Below are 26,456 nucleotides of genomic sequence, written 5' to 3'. Positions count from 1 at the left end.
CAGGGAGCCCCTTTAGGGAGTGAGTGAGTGCCAGGGAGCCCCTTTAGGGAGTGAGTGAGTGACAGGGAGCCCCTTTAGGTAGTGAGTGAGTGACAGGGAGCCCCTTCAGGCAGTGAGTGAGTGACAGGGAGCCCCTTCAGGCAGTGAGTGAGTGCCAGGGAGCCCCTTTAACGAGTGAGTGAGTGACAGGGAGGCCCTTTAGGGAGTGAGTGAGTGACAGGGAGGCCCTTCAGGCAGTGAGTGAGTGCCAGGGAGCCCCTTTAGGGAGTGAGTGAGTGCCAGGGGGAGCCCCTTTAGGGAGTGAGTGAGTGACAGGGAGGCCCTTTAGGGAGTGAGTGAGTGACAGGGAGGCCCTTCAGGCAGTGAGTGAGTGCCAGGGGAGCCCCTTTAGGGAGTGAGTGAGTGCCAGGGGGAGCCCCTTTAGGGAGTGAGTGAGTGCCAGGGAGCCCCTTTAGGGAGTGAGTGAGTGCCAGGGAGCCCCTTTAGGGAGTGAGTGAGTGCCAGGGAGCCCCTTTAGGGAGTGAGTGAGTGACAGGGAGGCCCTTTAGGGAGTGAGTGAGTGACAGGGAGGCCCTTTAGGTAGTGAGTGAGTGACAGGGAGCCCCTTTAGGGAGTGAGTGAGTGCCAGGGAGCCCCTTTAGGGAGTGAGTGAGTGACAGGGAGCCCCTTTAGGGAGTGAGTGCCAGGGAGCCCCTTTAGGGAGTGAGTGCCAGGGAGCCCCTTTAGGTAGTGAGTGAGTGCCAGGGAGCCCCTGTAGGGAGTGAGTGAGTGACAGGGAGCCCCTTTAGGGAGTGAGTGAGTGCCAGGGAGCCCCCCGTCGCCGCCGCCGCCGCTCCCCCCACCCCCCTTACCTTGTAGCAGACCTCAGGATCAGCGGCGACCCGACCAGTAAGAGCGGGCGCTGGACGCACCCGCTCGATATGCGGAAGTGATGTCACTTCCGCATATCAGTGCGGGCGCTGGGTCCTAGCGCCCGCACGATTGGTCGCCGGCTCGCCGCCTGATCCTGAGGTCTGAGTGACGCGGCGGCGGCGGCTGGAGGGAGCCGCTGCCAGAGGGGGCCGGGCGGAGTTCCGTGGCACTCCAGGATAGATTGGGGGCACGTGCCTCCCAAAACAGGGCTAGCGACGCCCCTGGCTGTAATACCTATTACAGCCTATGGTGGCGCCGGCTGCGCCCAAATCTCCTGCGCTGGAGTCTTAGTGTTCGTGCTGGCAGTGGCTTAGCTAAGGAGCTTGGGGCCCCAGTGCGAGTTTTACATGGGGGCCCCAAGCACTGTATTGATATGAAGCATCCAAACCTACCAAGGACAGTTTCAGTGTCAGAGAGGTGTAATCAGAGTAGGGAAACAGCTTGTTAAAGGGAATCTGAAATGAAAATAAACTTATGATATAATGATTTGTATGTGTAGTGCAGCTAAAGGTGGCCATACACTGGTCGATTTGCCATCAGATTCGACCAACAGATAGATCCCTCTCTGATCGAATCTGATCAGAGAGGGATCGTATGGCCACCTTACTGCAAACAGATTGTGAATCGATTTCAGCCTGAAACCGATCACAATCTGTGGAGCTGCCGCTGCTGCCGCCCCCCCGCATACATTACCTGTTCCGGCCAGCGCGAGCCCCCGCTGTCACCGCTGTCTTCTTCCCCGCTCTGGGCTCCAGAATGTTCCTGCAGCTACTGAACTTCCTGTCCAGGGGACGTTTAAACAGTAGAGGGCGCTCTACTGTTTAAACTTCCTGCCGGGACAGGAAGTTCTGTGTAGCAGCAGCCGGTCCGGAACCCAGCGCGGAAAGAAGACAGCGGTGACAGCGGGGACTCGCGCCGGCCGGAACAGGTAATGTATACCCGCTGTATTGCGTCAGTCGTTGGGCATTCGAACGCCGCTATCGATGCACTCCCGACCCGCCGGCGACCGAGAGAAATCTTCCGCACGGACGGATCGACGGGAACGATCGATTTCGGACGGAAATCCATCGTTCTGTCAGCGGTGTGCGCGGCGATTTCACAGCCGATTCGATCACTGTGATTGAATCGGCCGTATATCGGCGGGAAAATCGTTAGGTGTATGGGCCCCTTAAGAAATAAAACATTAGTAGCACAGATATGAGTCTCATTGTTTCCAGTGCAGGAAGCGTTAAGACACTTCAGATGTTATCTATGCAAAAGAGCTTATCTGAGCTCTGTAGACAGCACTGTCTTTTGAAGCACTTATCTCAACTGCCTCTCATTGTTTCTTCTTTGTTTATGGTTTTTCTGCAGATAAACGTTCAAAGGGTCACTAGCCTGCTCTGTGAAATCATTTAAAATGCTGAGTGTAGTGTGGAAACTGCAATTATTAGAGAATGATGCAATGTTATAAAAAAAGCTGTATACCTGAAAATAAAAATGACACTATTTCTTTTTGCTACTAATGGTCTATTAATTATCCATATTACACAACCAATTCATTATATCATGAGGTTTTCTTACAGTAAACTTGCACTGGGCCCATAGCTCCTTAGCTACGACGCCACTGCTCCTAGGAGTTGTGGTTCACCATGAGCTTGCTGGGTAATCTGTATCTCTGGATATATCGGTTGTTGTCACCTCACAGATGTTCCGTTCCCTCCTCCAGTAATGAGAGCACATCACAGGGACTCTTCTGCTATGCAGGGAGATTGTACAATTGTACAGAACAAACACGCCAAAATAAGCTCGTCTTCAGTCGCTTTATTAGACGGCGGGATGTCTGAGAAAAAACATCTGTTTTAATGAAGATTTAATTAAATGTCGAAACTCTAGCCAACTGTTTGTTCTGAAGAATTGTACATTCTGGAAATGTAGCAAGACTACCCCCCCCCCCCTCCAATCGTTCCTCTCCGTTTATCAGATTGGAATGTACTGCGCAGGAGTGATCCTGGCAGCACTACAGAAATCACACGCTTACATATTTGTGCGTTTTACAACAGAACCTACAACTGATAAGGTAATCACCGCTTTACAAGAGAGCGCTTTTGTCACAGGAGCCCTCGTGGCTGACCGCACTTAGCCTTCTAAACGGTGCCAGCGCACAGATCGTGCGAACTCTGGTCGCAGTCAATGCGCAGGAACCGTTAAGAATTAGCCGCAGACAACTCAGAAGGGAGCCTGTGAGACACGGGTGATTACAACGTCACCTACTGGTTCAGAGTAAACTGCCACCACCGCGGTTACTATGGGACCGTGGGGCCCACTAACTGACTGACTAATCCTGCGAATAAAACGGTTAAACACACGATATTCTGTCTAGCCAACAACAAACAAACAGTAGCGTATCTTCAGAGACCCGGGATCATTTCTGTGTGTGCTGATAAGCAGGGTAGCGGAAAGTGAATGACTTGGAGAAAGTCGTTTATTCACGCAATATAAATAATTAATATATACAGACAATTATGAAAATCAACAATTATGAAAACAGTAATAGCCAGTATGAAAAATAAAAGAAGGGAGAAAATTACTTAGTTCCTGGAAAGATGTCCTTATTGTGGGAAGAATCATAAAGTCCTTGGTTTCAAAGTCCAGAGTTCAGACCAGGTGGATACCAGCATATCCTCAAGCTGGCATCTGATGAGTGCAAGATGGTTCAGTGTGGAGGACTCTGAGTTTTGGCTCCTCTCCCATTCTTATGCCCCTGATTCAGTAGGAGGAAGTGAGGGCGGGCCCACACACCCCCTTAGAACATGAGATGAGTCCTGCCCTTGTCCTGGAGACCAGAAATCATGCCTTAACCATATATGGGCTCTATCTCACAGAACCGTACAGGTCAGGGCAGATTTACTAATATTTTCAGATCTGCCTCGATGTACCCAGCAGTCTGATACCAAACATGAGGGGTGGGACCCCTGTGGTACCATTAGGGCACTGTTGGACTGCCTAACGGGCAGTCTTTACCTCAGAAGGTTCTGAAATGTTCTCAGACCCAACGCCAGGCAGGGCCCTACCTGCTCTGTTAGTTTGGAGGGTCTGCCAGCCTGGCAACACAGAAAATATGATACATATAGCCATTTATGGAATATGAGAGACCCCTGGGATTTATACCAGGTCATTCCCAGGCAAAGGTTCTTTGAAGTTGGCAGCAGCAAGCCACATGTCGGCTCCCTGCTGGGAAAAGGAGTCGGAGTGTCTGAGTTCCCTCACTCTAAATTTGGTTCTGTCATGGTGTTTGTCACCTTATACCTGATGGATGGGCCATCAGCACAGCTTGACGCCAGGGACTCTCTGGGCCCAGGCTCATTATCATATCAAAAGAGCCATCCTGCAGTTAAGGTGATGCTATTCCTCTGCTAAGAAAGGACTGCAGACCTCCTACACAATAAATCCAGATTCTATCGATTTGAAGCGCAATCGACGCAGAGAATCGAGTGCGATCGCTTTTCTTCACGGGCGGTTACAGGACGCGCCTGCGGCCCCGCAACCGTCCGTGACAGCTTTGTTCTCAACAAGTAAAGGTTATCCTCCACAAAAAGATAAGACGCAATGGGGAATAGTCATTAATGGCCATTAAAGTGGACCTGTAGGTGATATGGGCACCGGCGGCACTTCCGTAAAATGGGTGTGCCCAATCATTTTTATTTTTAGGCGGGGCAGGTTTCAGCTGAGGTTTTTTTTTTTCTTTTAGCAGCAACGCTGTGGCGGTTATGAAGGATTAAATATCCCATATGCCCACACAGTGCATTAACCACTTAAAGAGGAACTGTCGCGAAAATCTTAAAATTTAAAACACATATACAGTAAATAAGAAGTACATTTCTCCCAGAGTAAAATGAGCCATAAATCACTTTTCTCCTAAGTTCCTGTCACTTACAATAAGAAGTAGAAATCTGTCATTACCGACAGATTTTGGACTAGCCCATCTTCTCATAGGGGGGTTCTCAGGGTTTTCTTTATTTTTAGAAGCACTTAGTGAATGGCAGTTGTTCTGTCAAACTGCCAAAATAGTGTGCAGTGAGCAGGGAGGCTGGCCAGCATCTTTGTATAAATCTTTTTCAGGGAATGTCTTTATCAAGAATAAATGCCATACTGAGAATCCCCCATGGAGAGATCGACTAGCCTAAAACCTGTCAGTAATGTCAGATTTCTACTACCTACTGTAAGTGACAGCAACATAGGAGAAAAGTCATTTATGGCTCATTTTACTCAGGAAGAAATGTACTTCTTATTTGTATGTGTTTTACATTTTCAGAGTTTTGCAACAGCACCACAGGTTTACACCCCCTAGTGACCAGGCAATTTTTCACAATTCAGCACACTGCAGCTTTAACAGTATATTGCTCGGTCATACAACTTACCACCCAAATGAATCTTACCTCCTTTTCTTGTCACTAGGGGGGCTTTCTTTTGGTGGTCTCTGATTGCTGCTGCGATCGTTAGGTTTTTTTTTTTATTTAAAAAAAGAGCCTTTTTTTAATTGTTGTAGTTCCCCCTTCCTCCTCCCCTAAATTGGCCCTTGGCGGCGGTCAGTCCTCTTCCTCTCCTATCATAGGCATCAGCCTATGAGAGGGAGTTGATTGTGAGCCGCTCGGAGGGACACCTAAGGGTCCCCTGTACAGTGCTGCACTAGATCGCAGCGCTGTACAGATGCAAACAAAGAGGAATTTTTTTCGTTAACAGCCTTTCAGCTGCGATCGCGGGCTGGCAAGCTGATCACAGAGCTCCATGTCTCTGCAGGGAAAGATTGCGCATGCGCGCGCGCGCGTTCCCTGCTTAACCCCACCTCCCGGTCCTGGGGCTGCGTTAGGTGGTCGGGAGGGGTATAAACACAGTGCATGTGCATACAAAGCTGCAGAAGACGTGGGGCTATGTAAATAATAATAATCCTGGCCTGAACCAGCTCATCACTAGATTGAAAGGCTTCCTTCTGATACAGGAGAGGTATCTCTGTCATTTGTCTGTTAGCAATAAAGTTTTTGTCTGTTTACCTCCTGCCTCAGGTCACAGCACAAAACAGAAGAGTAACGGAACAGAGAGCAGTCCCCGGGGGGCGTCTAAGGGCGAGTACCATGGAAGGTAAGAACCAGGGCCGGCTCTGGCTACAATGGGGCCCTGGACAAAATGATTACCACTATTCAAAGTATCTATAGAAGTGATTATTATGAGCCTGGAGACCACTATATACTTTGGGGAGACCTGGGGGGGAGGGCACGTCAGCTGACTCTGGGGCTCTGGGCAAGGGCCCAGTTTTTACCTATGGAAGTGCTTACTGGAGCCATAAGAGAACAGTATGCAGTCCAGTGTGACCAGCCCCCCCCCCCCCCCGATTTGGAATGATCACAGAGTACCCGACAATTTGCTCTGCTTCAGTTAATGTTGTCACATGACACAATGGCACAACGGCTGGCTGTGAGTCTCGCTTCTCCTCGTACTCTGACTCCATGCTGTTAGTGTAGACACACAGTACAAACATGCCGCCCCTGTGATCTCTGCTGCCTGATGCAAGTGTTTCACCTTGCTTCATGAGAGAACCGGCCCTGAGTGTGGCATTTACTCTAGGGAGGCCACATCTAGATGGAATCAGCCTTTGTGTTGGACTCTACCACTTCTCTTCTCCTGTTAGTCATTCTGTCTACCCATATCAAATGAGACATTCCTAATCCCTTCCTCCTGCTATTCTCTGTTTCCCCAGTAAGCAGCACCAGGGATATGCCCAGGCAGCCAGCCCTGACAACAGTTTCCGCATCCAGCTGGCAGAAAAGGAGCAGGCCCTGATGGCGGCACAGGAAAACATCCAGGTGAGCAGAACTCCCAGAATCCTCTGCGGCGGATATCTCTTCCACTTCACTGTCCACAGTCTGCCACACTTAGGCCTCTTTCACATTGTCAAACGCAGATGGCCGTTCAATCGGACCACAACGCGTACGATCGCACGCCATCTGCGTTTGCATGCTTTGCGTGGCGGATCCCATTCACTGAAAGTGAATGGGTCAGCCGCGCGTTTTGGGAAAAAATGCGTGCAGCATGCGTTCACGCACCGTACGTACCAAGAGCACATGCAGAGCACTGGCCGGGGGACATCCAGTCTGATGTTATTTTGCCTGGGAAGAAGGTCTCCTATGATCTGATTGCCCACTGCTGATGGTCATCTTGTAGTAAGATTTGTTGGGGCTAGCATCCCCCAGGCCCCTAGACTCTCTACAGACCATAGGCTGCTTAGGTATACCTTGTAAATGATCTGGCTTTGCCTATGATGCAATATGACCTGGGATTCTTACATGGCACACAGAATACATCTGAAATCACTTGAGTTAGCCAAACAATGTCGCAACCGTCCAGTGCTTACTTAGCTCAACTTAAACTGCTTCTAATTTACCAAATGTTTGTAATGGCTCCTCTCTGCTGTAATGATTGACTTGTCTGCCACCCTGGTCAGCTGACCAGAGCATGGAAGAGAGAGGCAGGCACCAGCCATGATCTGGGGAAGGTTTTATTCTATTGCAGTTCTATTTCTGCCCACTAGAGGGGAAGTTTAGACGCATTGGTGAGCGATCTGCCTGGCGGATCATCTTGGGTGAGCACTTTGTTCTCCTACACCGCCTAGCTGCTCTGTTCTCTAGGCCCTCCTTCCGCCTCCATAACAACAGAATGCACTACTAGCCTATAGGCTAGTGAAACATCTGTACACCCTTGCTACGGAACTGTTGCCCGAAACAATTAGTCCCGATCCGTGCTAGGCAACAGCCTTTGTGTGAGGCTTAAAGTGCACCCAAAGCAAAATAAAAAAATCGAATTAAATGCTTAATATTTTAATTCACCGACTCTTGAAAGTCTTCCTGCTGCTCGTTGTCTTCAGTGTCCCTCCCTTTTCCCCGTTATCCTCCTCTTTATTGCTCCCCTGGTCCTTCAGGAGAATACACTCCGCAGGAAGCAACCCTAGCCGAGCGCTTTGCGTGAGTTCTGAACGGCACATGCAGGCCCGGCCCTAGACTTTTTGCCGCCTGAGGCAATCTTTAAAGAAATCGCGCCCTCCCCCCCCCCCCCCCCCGGTGTAAGGGGCCGCCGAGCTTAAGGGGATAGCGGGCAGGAAGGGGGTATTGGGCCTAGCAGCGGGGAGGGGGGTCGGACCCCCCCTCCCTCGCCTGGGTCCCCCGTCCTCCGCTCCCCTCCAGCTTTAAAAAGTTACGTTGCTGCAGCTATTGTAAGAGGCACGGGCGGGGATCACTCACCTCTTCCTCGTTCCAGCGTGCGCTCCACTGACGTCACTTCCTGTAGCACCGTCCACTTACACTACAGTGGGCGGCGTAGCAGGAAGTGAAGTCAGTGGAACGCACGCTGGAACGAGGAAGAGGGGAGTGATCCCCGCCCGTGCCTCTTACAATAGCTGCAGCAACGTAACTTTTTAAAGCTGGAGGGGAGCGGAGGACGGGGGACCCAGGCGAGGGAGGGGGGGTCCGACCCCCCTCCCCGCCGCTAGGCCCAATACCCCCTTCCTGCCCGCTATCCCCTCCAGCTCGGGCCGCCCCCCACACCCACGGACGGGCGGGTGCCGCCCCCCCAGAAGTGCCGCCTGAGGCAAAAGTTTCACCCCGCCTCATGGGCAGGCCGGCCCTGGGCACATGCCCAGTAAAAGGAAGCACTTGTGTATGAAAGAAAGATGTGGAACGGTGGATAGGAGGGACCCTGAAGACCATGGCCGGATTTCAGGCAAGGCCACAAAGGCCGTGGCCTAGGGCACCAGGAAGGCAAGGGGCGGACTGTGGACAGCAGCAGTTAACTTGCTGAACATTGGCAGTGGTCGGGTGAGCACAAGAACGTGCTACTCCTGATGCTGGCTGTGCTGCACTCTGCACTCATTAGCAGCCAGTGCCGGCCCGGGGTCATCCTGCTTCACAGTTTGCACATAGCGGTGGGCAGCTACCAACAGCCAGATCTGGCACTCTGGGGATGAAGGGGCCGCAATCAGCCACTTACACTGATCTCTGAGCTGCCCACCAGTTACCGAATGCCCCTCTCACCAAGGAGCTTACAATCTAATCCCTGCCATCATGTCACTAACTGTCCTCAGAGGGGTTTATAATGTAATCCCTGCCATGTTGGGGTGGGGGGGGGGGGGGTTAGGATGCTGTCGGTCCATGGTCAGCTGGTGATAGTGGGTCTTGGGTGGTAATAAGAACAAATCCGGCCAAGCTGAAGACAACGAGGAGCAGGAAGAGAGTGACAGTACTTTTTATTTGACACTTTCAGCACAATTGAGGTGTGCTTTAAAGCAGTAGGGTCAGCCATACTATGCCAGGGAAAAAACACATATATAAGTAGATAAATACTTGATCTACTTACATAACACATGTATTGTCCTGTCCACATTTTGATTTCAGTGAATTTTATATAGTAAATGAAGAGAATTCTGTTCGTGGTGGGGCCATGTCTTTTGCCCACAGTTTGAGGCTAAATACTGGTGTCATTTCTGCCCTTTACTTTTTTTTCTTTTCTCCTCCAATTGCTGAGTCACCTCAGCCTTGCTTGTTGTAATGATCTGGGGTCGATTTCCACCGTCAGCGCACACCAAGTGCGCTGAAGCAGATGGGAATCCCTGCAATCACAGAAGCAGAGTACCCAGTATATGAAAATATATTTGTAGATTGGAATTCCAGCCAGCAGGTGGAGCTGTGGAGTACAGAGGAACAAGTCCTCTGTACAACCACAGATGTCAGATTGAAATTGCACGACGTGAAGCAGCACTGGGCAATATAAAACAAGGTAGCAACTAAAAAGAGAGCAAGAACAGAGACAGACTATATGAATGTCTACCAATCTAGTCGCCAGCCGGCGACAGTAGACATATCACAACCGAACAGACCAGAGTGAGAAAGCCAATCGCAAGAGAGGCGATAGCTATCAGAAACACAAGACTGAGCAAAGACAGAGCATGAACTGAGTAAAGAAAGACACAGCAAATAACTACAATCCGAACGCCAAGGAAAATAACAAATGAACTAACTAAACGCGGTCACCGCACGTTATGCGCAACAGTGACAAGCGCGTTAATATCACGGTCACCGCACGAGAAGCGCAACAGTGACAAACGTACCAACTCTGACTAACACATGAACACGGAAAACAAACACAAACAGATAGCGGGAACGCTTGCTAATCGGTTGCCTAACACCAGACAACAGCAAGCGTTCGCTCCAGACAAAACAGACTGAAGGAGTAACCAGTAGCAACCGCTGCCAAGGTTATACTCCAAGACACAGACAAGGGAGATCCACCACCTCTAGAGCTAGGGCGAATGCGATCAAGGAACAGGACTGAACGATTCACTATCAGCCAATGATAGTGCAATGACAGGACAAGACAAGACTAGGCAGTACAAATAATACACAAAACTGACTGCACTAGTAGGAGTGCAAAATGCACTCCCCAAGAATTAACTACACTAGGATATTTTAGCAACAAGATACAAAGAGGCTGAGGCTCTAAGGTCAGTCTCACAAAACAGAACCTATGACGAGCAAGGAATTCTGGGAGGAAGTGACATTTATACTGAAAACCTTCAAGGGAAGCAGAAATACAAATTGCAAGATAAGTGGATGCAAATCAGTCACCACAGCAGCAAGCCTCCCGAATCTTGCAAGCTGACAAAAAGGCCTCTTTTCCCTGGACTGAACTATGCAACCTGCATAGGAAACCAACAAACTGTCCAGAGAATCAAGGCCAGCAGAGCGGATTCTGACACTTGTAAACACAAGTGAGCAGGGGATCGTGTTTCAGATAGGCAGCTAGGCAGGGAAATAAATGGTAGAGGAGGAATATATTATAGATAAAAAGAACCCCCAGCATGCAACTGTTTGGCACTGACTATTAAAGGGCCAGTGCTCCTTAAGTTTGTGATAACTCCAAATCATAACAGCAGAAAAAGTTTTGCAAGTTTTGAATGCAGGATTAGCATCTTTATCACTTAAAGGGGAACTGAAGATAGACGTTTATGGAGGCTGCCATGTTTATTTCCTTTTAAGCAATACCAGTTGCCTGACAGCCCTGCTGATCCTCTGCCTCTAATACTATTAGCCATAGCCCCTGAACAAGCATGCAGCAGATCAGGTGTTTCAGACTTTAAAGTCAGATCTGGCACAACTAGCTGCATGCTTGTTTCTGGTGTTATTCAGATACTACTGCAGCCAAATAGACCAGCAGGGCTGCCAGGCAACTGATATTGATTAAAAGGAAATAAATATGTCAGCCTCCATATACATCTTACTTCAGTTCCCCTTTAATACACTCAGACCAGTTGCTGTTGAAATTTGTTTTTTTATGGTGACGATACCGCTTTAAGTCTGACGGTAGCAAGTCAGAAGTTTTCTCTTTTATTGTGGAGGCTTTAGACTGAAATGGAGTAAAAACTTTTATTAACCTCCCCGGCGGTAATCCTGAATGTGGCTCGGAGTTAATTAAAAGTACTAAAAGTGGTAACCGCAAACTACCTTCGGAGAAATGGGTGGGCGGGGCCCAATGCAGAGTGCACGGTGGAGGAGTGAATATTATGACTGATGGCACTTGCACCATAAAGGAGAGGATGTAGGCAGGTGGCATGTGGCTGACGAATCGTGGAGAGGTGAGTATGGTGATAGAGGCACCCTCTCTGACTACCTATACCGGGGGGACCTTTCTGACTACCTATACTGGGGACACCTCTCTGGCTACCTATACTGGAGGGACACCTCTGGCTACCTATACTGGGGAACACCTCTGGCTACCTATACTGGGGAACACCTCTGGCTACCTATACTGGGGAACACCTCTGGCTACGTATACTAGGGGGACCTCTCTGGCTGCCTATACTGGGGGGGACCTCTCTGACTACCTATACTGGGGGGGGGACCTTTCTGGCTGCCTATACTGGGGGCACCTCTGGCTACCTATACTGGGTGGCACCTCTCTGCCTATCTGTACTGGAGGGACCTCTCTGGCTAGCTATACTGGGGGGGATCTCTCTGGCTGCCTATACTGGGGGGGGGGGGGACCTCTCTGGCTTCCTATACTGGGGGGACCTCTCTGGCTACCTATACTGGGGGGACCTCTCTGACTACCTATACTGGGGGGGACCTCTCTGGCTATCTATACTGGGGAGGATATTCTCTGGCTGCCTATACTGAGGGGACCTCTTTGACTACCTATACTGGGGGGACCTCTCTGGCTTCCTATACTGGGGGGACCTCTCTGGCTTCCTATACTGGGGGGACTTCTCTGGCTGCCTATACTGGGGGGACCTCTCTGGCTGCCTATACTGGGGGGACCTCTCTGGCTGCCTATACTGGGGGGACCTCTCTGGCTGCCTATACTGGGGGGACCTCTCTGGCTGCCTATACTGGGGGGACCTCTCTGGCTGCCTATACTGGGGGGACCTCTCTGGATGCCTATACTGGGGGGACCTCTCTGACTACCTATACTGGGGAGGAGACTCTCTGGCTGCCTATACTGGGGGGAGCTCTCTGACTGTGGAGGGGGGACCTCCCTGGCTATGTGTACGGGGAGGAGACTCTTTGGCTGCCTATACTGTACCTATAATGTACTGCTTTACACTTAGAAATACTGACATAACCAGACCACCAGGGAGCTTAACTTCAAACTACAAACTGACTTGCACAGCTCCATCTATCGTTATGGCAACTGTGTAACCATTAGTGATGGATGTTTTAGGTGTTGCAGGCAAAGGTCAGGCGGATGGAGCAGCTTCTGCAGCTGAAGAACGTGCGGATAGACGACCTCACCCGACGCCTGCAGGAGGCTGAGAAGAAGTGACCTACCAGCGATCACCACCAGCCATGTGCCTCTCACTGACCACCTCTCACCAGCCACGTGCCTGTCACTGACCACCACCCACCAGCCCTTCACTGACCACCACCCACCAGCCATGTGCCCGTCACTGACCATCACCAGCAATGTGCCTCTCACCGACCACCTCTCACCAGCCATGTGCCCGCCACCGACCATCACCAGCAATGTGCCCGTCACTGACCACCACCAGCAATGTGCCCGTCACTGACCACCACCCCCCAGACCTTCACTGACCACCTCTCACCAGCCATGTGCCCGTCACTGACCACCACCAGCCATGTGCCCGTCACTGACCACCACCCACCAGCCATGTGCCCGTCACTGACCATCACCCACCAGCCATGTGCCCGTCACTGACCACCACCCCCCAGCCATGTGCCCATCACTGACCATCACCAGCCATGTGCCCGTCACTGACCACCACCCACCAGCCATGTGCCCGTCACTGACCATCACCCACCAGCCATGTGCCCGTCACTGACCACCACCCCCCAGACCTTCACTGACCACCTCTCACCAGCCATGTGCCCGTCACTGACCACCACCAGCCATGTGCCCGTCACTGACCACCACCCACCAGCCATGTGCCCATCACTGACCATCACCAGCCATGTGCCCGTCACTGACCACCACCCCCCATCCATGTGCCCATCACTGACCACCACCCACCAGCCCTTCACTGACCACCACCCACCAGCCATGTGCCCGTCACTGACCACCACCCCCCATCCATGTGCCCATCACTGACCACCACCCACCAGCCATGTGCCCATCACTGACCATCACCAGCCATGTGCCTGTCACTGACCACCACCCACCAGCCATGTGCCTGTCACTGACCACCACCCACCAGCCATTTGCCCATCACTGACCACCACCCACCAGCCATGTGCCCATCACTGACCATCACCAGCCATGTGCCCGTCAATGACCACCACCCACCAGCCATGTGCCCGTCACTGACCACCACCCACCAGCCATGTGCCCATCACTGACCACCACCCCCCATCCATGTGCCCATCACTGACCACCACCCACCAGCCATGTGCCCATCACTGACCATCACCAGCCATGTGCCTGTCACTGACCACCACCCACCAGCCATGTGCCCGTCACTGACCACCACCCACCAGCCATGTGCCCGTCACTGACCACCACCCCCCATCCATGTGCCCATCACTGACCACCACCCACCAGCCCTTCACTGACCACCTCTCACCAGCCATGTGCCCGTCACTGACCACCACCAGCAATGTGCCCATCACTGACCACCACCCACCAGCCATGTGCCCGTCACTGACCACCACCCACCAGCCATGTGCCCGTCACTGACCACCACCCCCCAGCCATGTGCCTGTCACTGATCACCACCCACGAGCCATGTGCCCGTCACTGACCATCACCCACCAGCCATGTGCCCGTCACTGACCACCACCCACCAGCCATGTGCCCGTCACTGACCATCACCCCACCAGCCATGTGCCCGTCACTGACCATCACCCACCAGCCATGTGCCTATCACTGACCACCACCCACCAGCCATGTGCCCGTCACTGACCACCACCCACCAGCCATGTGCCCGTCACTGACCATCACCCACCAGCCATGTGCCCATCACTGACCATCACCAGCCATGTGCCCGTCACTGACCACTACCCACCAGCCATGTGCCCGTCACTGACCATCACCAGCCATGTGCCCATCACTGACCACCATCCACCAGCCCTTCACTGACCACCTCTCACCAGCCATGTGTCCATCACTTAATGACCATCACCCACCAGCCATGTGTAATCTTTTATATGCACTGCTTCCTTGAATCCAATTTATGCCCATCACTGACCACCACCCACCAGCCATGTGCCCGTCACTGACCACCACCCACCAGCCATGTGCCCATCACTGACCATCACCCACCAGCCATGTGCCTGTCACTGACCATCACCCCACCAGCCATGTGTAATCTGGTATATGCACTGCTTCCTTGAATCCAATTTATGTTGTATTTTTTTATCTACTTTGTATTTATTTCAAATAAATTAATGTTCCTGAGCAGTTAATAGGGCGTATGTCTTATTATTATGATTATTGATTTAAAAACCGCCAACGTATTCCGTGGCACTATACAAAGTAAGAACAGCCCCGGGCCGCCCATGAGGCCGGGTGAGGCAGGTTTCTCAGGCGGCGGAGTTGTGAGGCGCCGCCTGCCTGGCCGTGGTGTGGGGGGGGGGGGGGTCGCAGGGCTGGAGGGGGGGTAGCTTTGCCACTGCTCCCCCTTCCTGGCTGCTACCCTCTGCAGGGGGGGGGGGGGGCCACATCCTCACAACTTTGTCTCAGGCGGCAAAAAGTCTAGAATTGGCCCTGAGCAAGAAACAAATATAGGGTTCAAAATCATACAGACAATGGTGTACGCCAAATATGGATACTGGTACATAATACTGAATTGGTCATTACAGTGACAAAATCAATGTGAATAAATGTGTAACAAGTTCCAAGACACAAAAGGGTGAGAGAGCCCTACCCTTGTGAGCTTACAATCGAATTATTACTATTAAAGGGCACCCGAGGTGAAATTAAACTAATGAAATAAACAATTGTATCTGTCCTCCTTGACCTAAAAATGACTTTTTAAGATATTCAACGGTTTTATTTTATATTTAAATCTACTTAAGTTTTTACTGTTTTATTGTTTTTGCTCAATGACGCATTCATTGAAGTATGCCAGAGCTAAAATCTATGAACTATTGACCCTTCTAATCTCTTTCCTGCTCTCAGAAGCCATTTTCTGCTACTTACATACCTGATGTTTAACTCTTTCAGGCATAGTTATTTGTGTGCTAGGCACTGTACATACACATGTCTATCATCATGTCACATGGCTAGAGATGTAGCGAGCAGTTCGCCGTGAAGCTATGGGCAGCCTGACCCCTGTACTACTTCCGTGTCGCAATGACCTGCAGTAGTACGCATGCCCTGGGCCAGATGCGTTCATTAGTACACATGCCCTGGCCCGGCGGTGCTCATTCTTGATTGCGCGCCGGTGGCCGGGCATGCTCTGCACATGAGCGTGAAGTCACGAAGCGTGCCCGGCCACATCAAGGACGCGCACCGCAGGGCCAGAGCATGCGCACTAATGAAGGCATCCGGACCAGGGCATGCTTACTACTACGGCTCATTGCGACCCGGAAGTAGTACAGGGCCCGGCTGCCCATAGCTATTTGCTGGCCAAGTGTTCGCCAACATCACTACACATGGCACCTCGGGCATCCTTTAATATACTGTCAGTATGTATCATTGTTATTATTATACTGTAGATTCATATAGCATGATGACACAGTGATACGCAGTAACTTCATGCTGAAATCTATAGGAAATCCATGTGCAGTGTGTGCATACCTCCCAACTTTTTGAGATGAGAAAAAGGGACACTTAAACCACGCCCCTGCCACACCCCTGATCACGCCCCCATCACGCCCCTAGTCATGCATACCATAAAGATTTCATAAGAAAAATATGTTGTTTTATAATTCAAACCACGCTGGTCCTTTCTATCCTGGTTCATTTCCCTTCATATTAACATTTGAAAATAAGAGTTATATCAATTTAAAAGATGGGAATAAAGTTTAGAGGCAATCAAACACATTTTTCAGTAGATAAATACATATATTTACATAGAAAGAGGGACAAAATCCTGAAAGAGGGACAAATGAGGAGGAAAGAGGGACAGTTGGGAGCTATGAGTGTGTGGCTGTGATCAGATGTCCATCAGAGAAGGATCTATCGTTTGGCCACATCGGGAGAGAGTCTGCCAGTGTGTGGGACGCTGTACACAGAGTTCAGCTTTCATTGCGTTGGTAATACCACATTTCCCAGCAGCCTCCTCAGCGTTCTTCATGTAAATTTCCCCACAGCTCCTGTTCATGTTCTCGGCAATAAATTCCCTCGGCGTTCGGAGGCATCGGTCTATTTATAATCGTCTGTGTGCGTCTAGATAAAATTCCCTCGCTGCCACTGACGGTCCCGCGCATAATGTGGTGATAATCTGCTGACTCTGAGATGTGTATGTCTGAGTGTTACATTTATTGTATCACACAACACAGACAGCACAGCGCTGGGCTCCCCTCTGTACACTGCTACTAATGGCTCAATCCTCACACTGTACTCCTGGCTATACAGCACTGGCACCCAGAGCCGGGACAAGGTCCTCCAGCACCCAAGGCTGAGACACCAAAGTGCGCCCCTCCATCCCTCCCACCCCAGCCGTCACATACTGATTGCTATTAGACTAAGAGGCGCCACAGGGCCCACAACCTCCCCAACACCTTAATCTCTAGTTATCTGGCTTGCAGTCACTGCTATGTATCCCCTCTTCTTATTTCTCTCTGCTTCAAACACAATTGGGAATGACAGCTGAATGAATTCTGCGCCCCCTCCTACACTGCGCCCTGAGGCTGGAGCCTCTCCAGCCTATGCCTCGGCCCGGCCCGGCCCTGCTGGCACCTGCCGCACATGGCTGCTCAGTATCTGGAGGGACTTGGCCACTTAAAGAGGAACTCCAGTGAAAATAATGTAATAAAAAAGTGCTTCATTTTTACAATAATTATGTATAAATGATTTAGTCATTGTAAAATCTTTCCTCTCCCCGATTTACATTCTGACATTTATTACATGGTGACATTTTTACTGCAGGCAGGTGATGTAGCTGCTGCATGCTTTTTTGGCAGTTGGAAACAGCTGTAAACAGTTATTTCCCACAATGCAGCAAGGTTCCCAGACAGGAAACTGCCAGGAGTACCACGGTACTCAAGAGTTTCTTGTGGGAGGGGTTTCACCACAATATCAGTCATACAGCGCCCCCTGATGGTCTGTTTGAGAAAAGGAATAGATTTCTCATGTAAAAGGGGGTATCAGCTACTGATTGGGATAAAGTTCAATTCTTGGTCTGAGTTTCTCTTTAACCTCCTTGCCGTTCTAAAAAATCCGGCAAGGAGGCAGCGCCGCACTTTTTTTTTATTTTTTTAAATCATGTAGCGAGCCCAGGGCTCGCTACATGATAGCCGCTGAGCGGCGGCATCCCCCCACCCACTCCGATCGCCTTCGGCGATCAGAGTATGCAGGAAATCCCGTTGAGAACGGGATTTCCTGCAGGGCTTCCCCGGTCGGCATGGCGACCGGGCGGGATGACATCACCGACGTCATGGACGTCTTGACGTCAGAGGGAACCCCGATCCGCCCCTTAGCGCTGCCTGGCACTGATTGGCCAGGCTGCGCAGGGGTCTGGGGCGGGGGCGGGGCGGCTTGGCGCGGCGGGTAGCGGCGAATCGGCGGCGAGCGGCGGCGATCGCATACTACACGCAGCTAGCAAAGTGCTAGCTGCGTGTAGGAAAAAAAAAATTATGCAAATCGGCCTAGCGGGGCCTGAGAAATCCTCCTGCGCAGGTTACCCCGAACTGTGTTCGGGATAACCGGCAAGGAGGTTAAAGGGATCCTGAACAGACAAGGAAAACTTGTAGCCCGCGAGGTCCTTTGGAGTCCTCCCGGCTCCTCTCGCGGTCCCGTCAGGCCTGCTTCTCGCTTCCTCAATTAGCCTCCTCACAGCGGCCGGCGTGAGAGTCCTGCGTATGCGCGGTTCCCTGATATTGAACCACGCATGCGCAGGCATGATGATGCTAATTGAGGGAGCGGGAAGCAGGCCTGATGACTTCAGAGTTGTCTGATAACAGAACCGCCAGCAAGGACTGCGAGAGGAGCCAGGAGGACGCCGGGGGACCTTGTGGCCTACGGTGGGCTGGGGAAGCCCCAAGTAAGTCAATATTTCATTTTTAACAAGTGCTAAGGGTCCCTTTGAAGGGATGAGGTGGCAACCCTCCGAGGCAGCCGGGTTACTGAAGTTACTGGAGGATCCGGGCGGGGGAGGAGGATGGCGAAGGGCCGATCAGCCTGAAGGGGGCCGGAGGAAGCCCCAGGAACAGTATGGGCTTGATACACAAAAGAGTGCTAACTGATAGCATGGCCGTTTTCGCGCGAATTTTTGCGTTGCGTGCGATCGCAAATTTTCACGTGAAACGATGTTTTGCGCACAAACGCGAATTTTCACATGTAAACGATATCGGTTTTGCGTGAAAATTTGTTTCAAGCAAAAATTCGCGATCACGCACAACGCAAAAATTCGCGCGAAAACGGCCGTGCTATCAGTTAGCACTCTTTTCTGAATCAAGCCCAATGTCTAATTGTTTTTTTTTCTGCGGCCTCAGTTACACTTTAATATCTGGGGACACATGACTGCTAGGGATACTAGTCATTGAGGTTCAAAACATGCCATGTCGATGCACGCTTATGCAAATCTTGTATACAAATTTTGGCAATTTGAAACTGGGCCTATTGAATACGGATGAGCTGTAATGTGATTGATCCATTTTCAAGCTGTGTAAGGGCCGGTTCAGACGGAACGTCGCGTTAAACGCTCCCTTTCAAGTGAATGGGACGTTTACACTAAGCTTTTACATGCGTTTACACGAACACGGCGTTCGTGTCCCGATTTTCACTTGTGTTCGTGGCCGACCGCGACAGGTAATGTCCCCCTAGGGGTATAAAAACGCTGACCGCATCCGGACGCAACGCAAAGGCTACTGAACGCCTGACCGCGCAGCTGCGCAGCAGCCGCTGCACGTCATCAAACGCGACGCCGGGCAGACGTCCGTCTGAACCGGCCCTAAAGAATTTTGAAAGTCTTGCATCAACTTGGAATTCTTTGCATCTCGCTGACCCTCCCTAATGACTACAGTACTTAGCTGTGGGACATGGAGGCATATGACTACTCAATTTTTGTACCTAGCAATGCAATATTACGTTTCAACATAAGGCCTGGAGCCCATTAGCAGCGCTTTCATGTATAGTGGCTGGATAGTGTGCTGGTTGAGGGCTCTGCCTCTGACACTGGAGACCTGGGTTCAAAACTCAGCTCTTAGGCCTTGTCCACATTGCGGTTGGCTCGCGTGTCCGTCTGCGGTGGGCTTTTTTTCCCGTTGTTTTTTAAAGCGTTTCCCGGCGATTTTGTGTGTTCGCTCGTTTTTGTGGGCATTTTTGTCGAAACTTTGCGTTAACCAAGGTAAAATGAAACTCCATAGACTTTCATTTTACCTTTCACACCCGACGCTGCGGTTCAGTGCGTTGCGGTTCCGACGCATCCGGGAGCGTTGAACCGCTGGGCGCCGGCCTTTTCTTGTCGGGTTAATTAATTACTACCGCTGCTAATCAGCGTCGCACCGCAGCATCCCGACGACACGCAGCACTCTAGACAAGGCGTGCAGGAGAACAGCACCACGGCACGCGTTGTATAATGTGAAAGGGCACTAAGCACTTTGCAGAGCGCTTCCATCTTCTGATCTGGAAAAAAATCCGAAAAAAATAAATACAATGTATTTTTTTTTTTAACCGCTCACGCAGTCGCTTGCCAAAGTGATTTCGTGAGCGTTTTGTGTTTTTCCTATACCTCAAAAATGGCCCAAGCACCGCTTTTCAAAGCGGATCGCAAATGAACCGCTGTGATATGAACTCTCTCATAGAAAATAATTGCACAATCGCTTTCAGGGCGATTTTGAAAATCGCCCGCGCTTAAAATTTTACAAAAACGCCTCTAATGTGAACAAGGCCTTACCGGTCAGTAATCCAGCACCTAGTCAGTAAAGAGTTATTGGGCAAGACTCCGTACTGAGCGCACCCCGGTGTCTGCAGCTCATTCAAGCGTTTTGAGTCCGCCGGGAAATAAAGCGCAATATAAATGTTTGCCTTGTATAAGCACAAGTGACTTGTACAACTCTTGCTAATGCAATGCTATGGGGGATTTCTTAAAAATCACATCCCTCAAGTGGGATCATAGTGTTACATTAGCAAGAGCTTTGCCAATCACAAGCTCTTATACAGGCACTGCTAGTGGGGCAGAGGCCTAAGGGCCCATTCACACTACAGCGTTTTGCCTGCGATTTCGGCAAAACGCTCAAGCGCCAGTGCTTTTTAAAGCGCTAGTGCAATAATAGCCTATGGGCCCTATGGGCCCTGCACCATTTTCAGGCGATTTCCCGGCGATCGCGTTTCAGTGCTATAGAAGCACTAAACGCGATCGCAAAAAAATCGCCAAGTGTGAATGGCGATTTTTTAGCGTGCAATGCAAAAAAATCGCCATAGCACAACGCTAGCAAAAGCGCTAGCATTTTGTGTTTAGCAATTGTGAATGGGCCCTACACCGCTTTGTGAATCAGCACCGTAGTCTGCACATTAGGAGCCCTGAGATCTTTCCCACCACTGATGGTCATCCGGCTTTTTTAAAATAGACCTGAACTCTTGCACAGGACAGAAGGAAAACAGAGAAATGCACCCTGTATGTATTTAGAGAGTTTAGCCTCGTCTGTGTCTAATCACAAGTTGTAATTTGATCTCTCCCCTGTGTCACCTGACAGCCAATGCAGATAAGGCAAATAAGCTCATTTGAAAGCACAGGATGTTAACCTATGTCTGCCTTCATGAAAGCAGGAAGTGGACACACTGCAGATGTATTGCAGGATTTGTATCAGCTGTAACAAAGAAATGTTTTTCTTTAAGGCCTCTTTCACACTGGAACGTTGCGTTTTGATGCGAAGTTAAAGTCGCAACGCAAACTAACAACGCAACGTCCCAAAACTGTCACAACGCAACTCTATGCCCTGTTATCGTCGCATACAGTAGGCATACAGCAATGTAAAGTATGCTTCCAAGTCATTACTGAGCATGTGCAAACAGTCTAACGCAGCTAATAACGTGTATAACGCACTGCATGCAGTACCGAATAATATTGCTACATGTTACACACAAACGCAATGTGTGCACTGTGAATGTTGCACAGACTTAGTATTGCTGTGAATTAGTACACGTTAAAACGTTTTCTAACATGCAACTTTAACGTCGCACTGTGAAAGAGGCCTGTAAGTTATTATGCTGTAGCGTATATTTTAGAGCAGAGAGGAAATTCTGAGTTCAGGTCCGCTTTAAGTAAGATTTGGTGGTGGGGGCTAGCATTCACTTGGCCCCTAGATTTTCCCCAGCCCTAGGCAACTGCCTAGACTTGCCTTGTGGATGGTCCGGCTCTGCCTGCGATTCTGTAGCGTGTCACTGCATGCTGTGTGACTTTGATGTAGAGGACTATCCCCCGAGCACCTCACTGAAGTGGAAACACAAACATGTGCTGCACAGTAGTCTATCAGGCAGCTGCTGCGTAACAGACGACCTGTGTTGCTGCGAGATTATAGAGCTGTGAGCTGCTGATAAATATTTTACAGCTGTTATTAGATATCGCAGGGTTATGTGGGGCTTGCAGGAACCTTGTATCAGGCCTCGTTTCCATGACAGACGTGTTTACAACATGTAAGAAATACACGCGAGTTCTCACACACACAAAGCACACATTTTCATGTATTTTTGCTTGCGGCTGTCATACCTGGATGGAGCGATAGGATTCTTCAGGCCGGTTTTACACTTATTTTTTGCGTTGCGTTGGGAATACGATGCTCCTGCTGCATCTCACCGCAACTCAAAAACTGACAAACATTGATGGAGCAAAGAGCTCTGTACACACAGACAGGCAGCCAGGGTTGCGTCTAGATTGTTTGCTGCCTGAGAACTTGTGAGGGTGCCCCCCCCCCCCCCCCCCCCCACCGCCGCCCTCATGATTTGGAAGGATCGCACAGCACCCGACAGTTTACACTGCTTCATGTAATGTTCTCACATGACATGCTGCAGCTCCACACAATAGCACACTGGCTGGCCGTGAGTCTGTGATAAACACACTGCTCACCCTCAGACACTCCATCCCTCCTCAGGAAGACACACACAGTACAAAAATGCTGCCCCTGAAATCTCTGCACCCGATGCAAATGTTTCACCTTGCTTCATGAGAGAACCGGCCCTGCACCCAGTATTACAAGATAGAACACTTTACTGAAGGAAAACATGAAGCGATATATCATACACCACCATCAGGTAATGCAGCTTACTTACAACAGAGAGGAACACAGAGTGAATACAGGAAACCACAATACCATAGAGATCATTGCAGCTTAGTACAGACAGCGACATCATTTGGTTGCTTTACTGTACTGTAGTTTAAATAATACTGTTGATAGTTCTAACACATATGATCGTGCAGCAGAGTACGCAGACAGGATCATATGCATGGCGCCTCCCCCGTTCAGTGACGTACTTCCCGCTGGACCGGAAATATGTCACCGGGATGCCCGTCAGTCAGCGCATGAGCTAAAATACGCTTCTGCGCATGCGCCATGCGTACAACTTGCTGCGGGCATTTTAAAAAACAAGCATTGCCATAGACTTATGTTACTTCTAGTCCGTGCGTTGCTGCCAGCAGCGCGGTGGAGTCGATACAAAAAACATCCAACTCCTCAGTTTATGAAACCACCGACTCCGACTTTAACTCCGACTCCAGGTATCTGAAATGGCTCCGAACTCCTCAACTCCGACTCCTTAGTCTAATACTTACCAGGGCTGTAGATTTGGTACAAAACTCATCCGACTCTGACTCCTGGCTCTGACTCCTTAGTTTATGAAACCACCGACTCCGACTTTAACTCTGACTCCAGGTACCCAAAATTGCTCCGACTCCACAGCCCTGGACGCAAAGTAACGTAGGTTTGCCCTTGCGTTGGGGATGCTCCGAAAACATCACTTCCGTTGCATCGTGCCGGTATGAAAGGCCCCATAGACTAACATTGCCCTAGCGGTGGGCTGCGGTAGAAATGCCGCAACGCCCACGCCAGTGTGAAAAGGCCCTGAGGTGAGGAAACGAGACTGGTGAAAACTTCCTCAATAGCAGAAAGTTCCCTTTAGGCGGTGTTCACACTGATCAAAAATCATGTACAAATTTGTGAAAAGAGAATCCCCCTTGAGGAGAGGGACTACTCCAAAACCTGCCAGTTCTGTCAGATTTTAACTGCTTACTTTTTTCATTGCAATGGTCCTTTAGTGTACTGGTCAACAGTTTGTACTTCTCCTATAGTTGTGCTGCCATGAATAACACCCTACTGCTTCACGTGGGGCTGTGCTCTTGTCATGGCTTTGTGCTGCATGGGGCAGTACCCAGCTAGCAGCAGCAGCAGTGGTGAGATGGATATTAGGAGAGCTCTTTGCTGAGATCCTGCCTGTTGTGTAGCAGTACAGAGCGGTGAGGAGAGCTCCCTGCTGAGATCCTGCCTGTCGTGTAGCAGTACAGAGCGGTGAGGAGAGCTCTCTGCTGAGATCCTGCCTGTTGTGTAGCAGTACAGAGTGATGAGGAGAGCTCTCTGCTGAGATCCTGCCTGTTGTGTAGCAGCACAGAGCGATGAGGAGAGCTCTCTGCTGAGATCCTGCCTGTTGTGTAGCAGTACAGAGCGGTGAGGAGAGCTCTCTGCTGAGATCCTGCCTGTTGTGTAGCAGTACAGAGCGATGAGGAGAGCTCTCTGCTGAGATCCTGCCTGTTGTGTAGCAGTACAGAGCGGTGAGGAGAGCTCTCTGCTGAGATCCTGCCTGTTGTGTTGCAGTACAGAGCGGTGAGGAGAGCTCTCTGCTGAGATCCTTCCTGTTGTGTAGCAGTACAGAGCTGTGAGGAGAGCTCTCTGCTGAGATCCTGCCTGTTGTGTAGCAGCACAGAGCGGTGAGGAGAGCTCTCTGCTGAGATCCTGCCTGTTGTGTAGCGGTACAGAGCGGTGAGGAGAGCTCTCTGCTGAGATCCTGCCTGTTGTGTAGCGGTACAGAGCAGTGAGGAGAGCTCTCTGCTGAGATCCTGCCTGTTGTGTAGCAGTACAGAGCTGTGAGGAGAGCTCTCTGCTGAGATCCTGCCTGTTGTGTAGCAGTACAGAGCTGTGAGGAGAGCTCTCTGCTGAGATCCTGCCTGTTGTGTAGCAGCACAGAGCGGTGAGGAGAGCTCTCTGCTGAGATCCTGCTTGTTGTGTAGCAGTACAGAGCGGTGAGGAGAGCTCTCTGCTGAGATCCTGCCTGTTGTGTAGCAGTACAGAGCGGTGAGGAGAGCTCTCTGCTGAGATCCTGCCTGTTGTGTAGCAGTACAGAGCGGTGAGGAGAGATCTCTGCTGAGATCCTGCCTGTTGTGTAGCAGTACAGAGCGGTGAGGAGAGCTCTCTGCTGAGATCCTGCCTGTTGTGTAGCGGTACAGAGCGATGAGGAGAGCTCTCTGCTGAGATCCTGCCTGTTGTGTAGCAGTACAGAGCGGTGAGGAGAGCTCTCTGCTGAGATCCTGCCTGTTGTGTAGCAGTACAGAGCGATGAGGAGAGCTCTCTGCTGAGATCCTGCCTGTTGTTTAGCAGTACAGAGCGGTGAGGAGAGATCTCTGCTGAAATCCTGCCTGTTGTTTAGCAGTACAGAGCTGTGAGGAGAGCTCTCTGCTGAGATCCTGCCTGTTGTGTAGCAGCACAGAGCGGTGAGGAGAGCTCTCTGCTGAGATCCTGCCTGTTGTGTAGCAGTACAGAGCGGTGAGGAGAGCTCTCTGCTGAGATCCTGCCTGTTGTGTAGCAGCACAGAGCGGTGAGGATAGCTCTCTGCTGAGATCCTGCCTGTTGTGTAGCAGTACAGAGCGATGAGGAGAGCTCTCTGCTGAGATCCTGCCTGTTGTGTAGCAGTACAGAGCGGTGAGGAGAGATCTCTGCTGAGATCCTGCCTGTTGTGTAGCAGTACAGAGCGGTGAGGAGAGCTCTCTGCTGAGATCCTGCCTGTTGTGTAGCAGTACAGAGCGGTAAGGAGAGCTCTCTGCTGAGATCCTGCCTGTTGTGTAGCAGTACAGAGCGGTGAGGAGAGCTCTCTGCTGAGATCCTGCCTGTTGTGTAGCAGTACAGAGCGATGAGGAGAGCTCTCTGCTGAGATCCTGCCTGTTGTTTAGCAGTACAGAGCGGTGGGGAGAGATCTCTGCTGAAATCCTGCCTGTTGTTTAGCAGTACAGAGCTGTGAGGAGAGCTCTCTGCTGAGATCCTGCCTGTTGTGTAGCAGCACAGAGCGGTGAGGAGAGCTCTCTGCTGAGATCCTGCCTGTTGTGTAGCAGTACAGAGCGGTGAGGAGAGCTCTCTGCTGAGATCCTGCCTGTTGTGTAGCAGCACAGAGCGGTGAGGCGAGCTCTCTGCTGAGATCCTGCCTGTTGTGTAGCAGTACAGAGCGATGAGGAGAGCTCTCTGCTGAGATCCTGCCTGTTGTGTAGCAGTACAGAGCGGTGAGGAGAGCTCTCTGCTGAAATCCTGCCTGTTGTTTAGCAGTACAGAGCGGTGAGGAGAGATCTCTGCTGAAATCCTGCCTGTTGTTTAGCAGTACAGAGCGGTGAGGAGAGCTCTCTGCTGAGATCCTGCCTGTTGTGTAGCAGTACAGAGCGGTGAGGAGAGCTCTCTGCTGAGATCCTGCCTGTTGTGTAGCAGTACAGAGCGGTGAGGATAGCTCTCTGCTGAGATCCTGCCTGTTGTGTAGCAGTACAGAGCGGTGAGGAGAGCTCTCTGCTGAGATCCTGCCTGTTGTGTAGCAGTACAGAGCGGTGAGGATAGCTCTCTGCTGAGATCCTGCCTGTTGTGTAGCAGTACAGAGTGGTGAGGAGAGCTCTCTGCTGAGATCCTGCCTGTTGTGTAGCAGTACAGAGTGGTGAGGAGAGC

At 50.8% G+C, this 26,456-nt stretch overlaps 1 protein-coding gene across 1 annotated transcript in view; it reads left to right on the top strand.

Annotated features, from left to right (window-relative positions):
- The window catches only part of SPEF1 (sperm flagellar 1), a 34,959-nt gene extending 20,107 nt beyond the window's left edge, over positions 1–14,852 (top strand). The window contains exons 5-7 of the mRNA XM_068274079.1: positions 5,955–6,030; positions 6,647–6,752; positions 12,655–14,852. Of these exons, the coding sequence (XP_068130180.1) occupies positions 5,955–6,030; positions 6,647–6,752; positions 12,655–12,756 (284 nt within the window). The 3' untranslated portion in view covers positions 12,757–14,852. The remainder of the gene's footprint in view (positions 1–5,954; positions 6,031–6,646; positions 6,753–12,654) is intronic.
- The last annotated feature ends 11,604 nt before the right edge of the window (positions 14,853–26,456 follow it).

Source organism: Hyperolius riggenbachi, chromosome 1, assembly GCF_040937935.1.
Source record: "Hyperolius riggenbachi isolate aHypRig1 chromosome 1, aHypRig1.pri, whole genome shotgun sequence".
NCBI lineage: Eukaryota > Metazoa > Chordata > Amphibia > Anura > Hyperoliidae > Hyperolius > Hyperolius riggenbachi.
The sequence above is the reverse complement of the archived record's forward strand: the minus strand, read 5'-3'. Positions and strand labels throughout refer to the sequence as shown.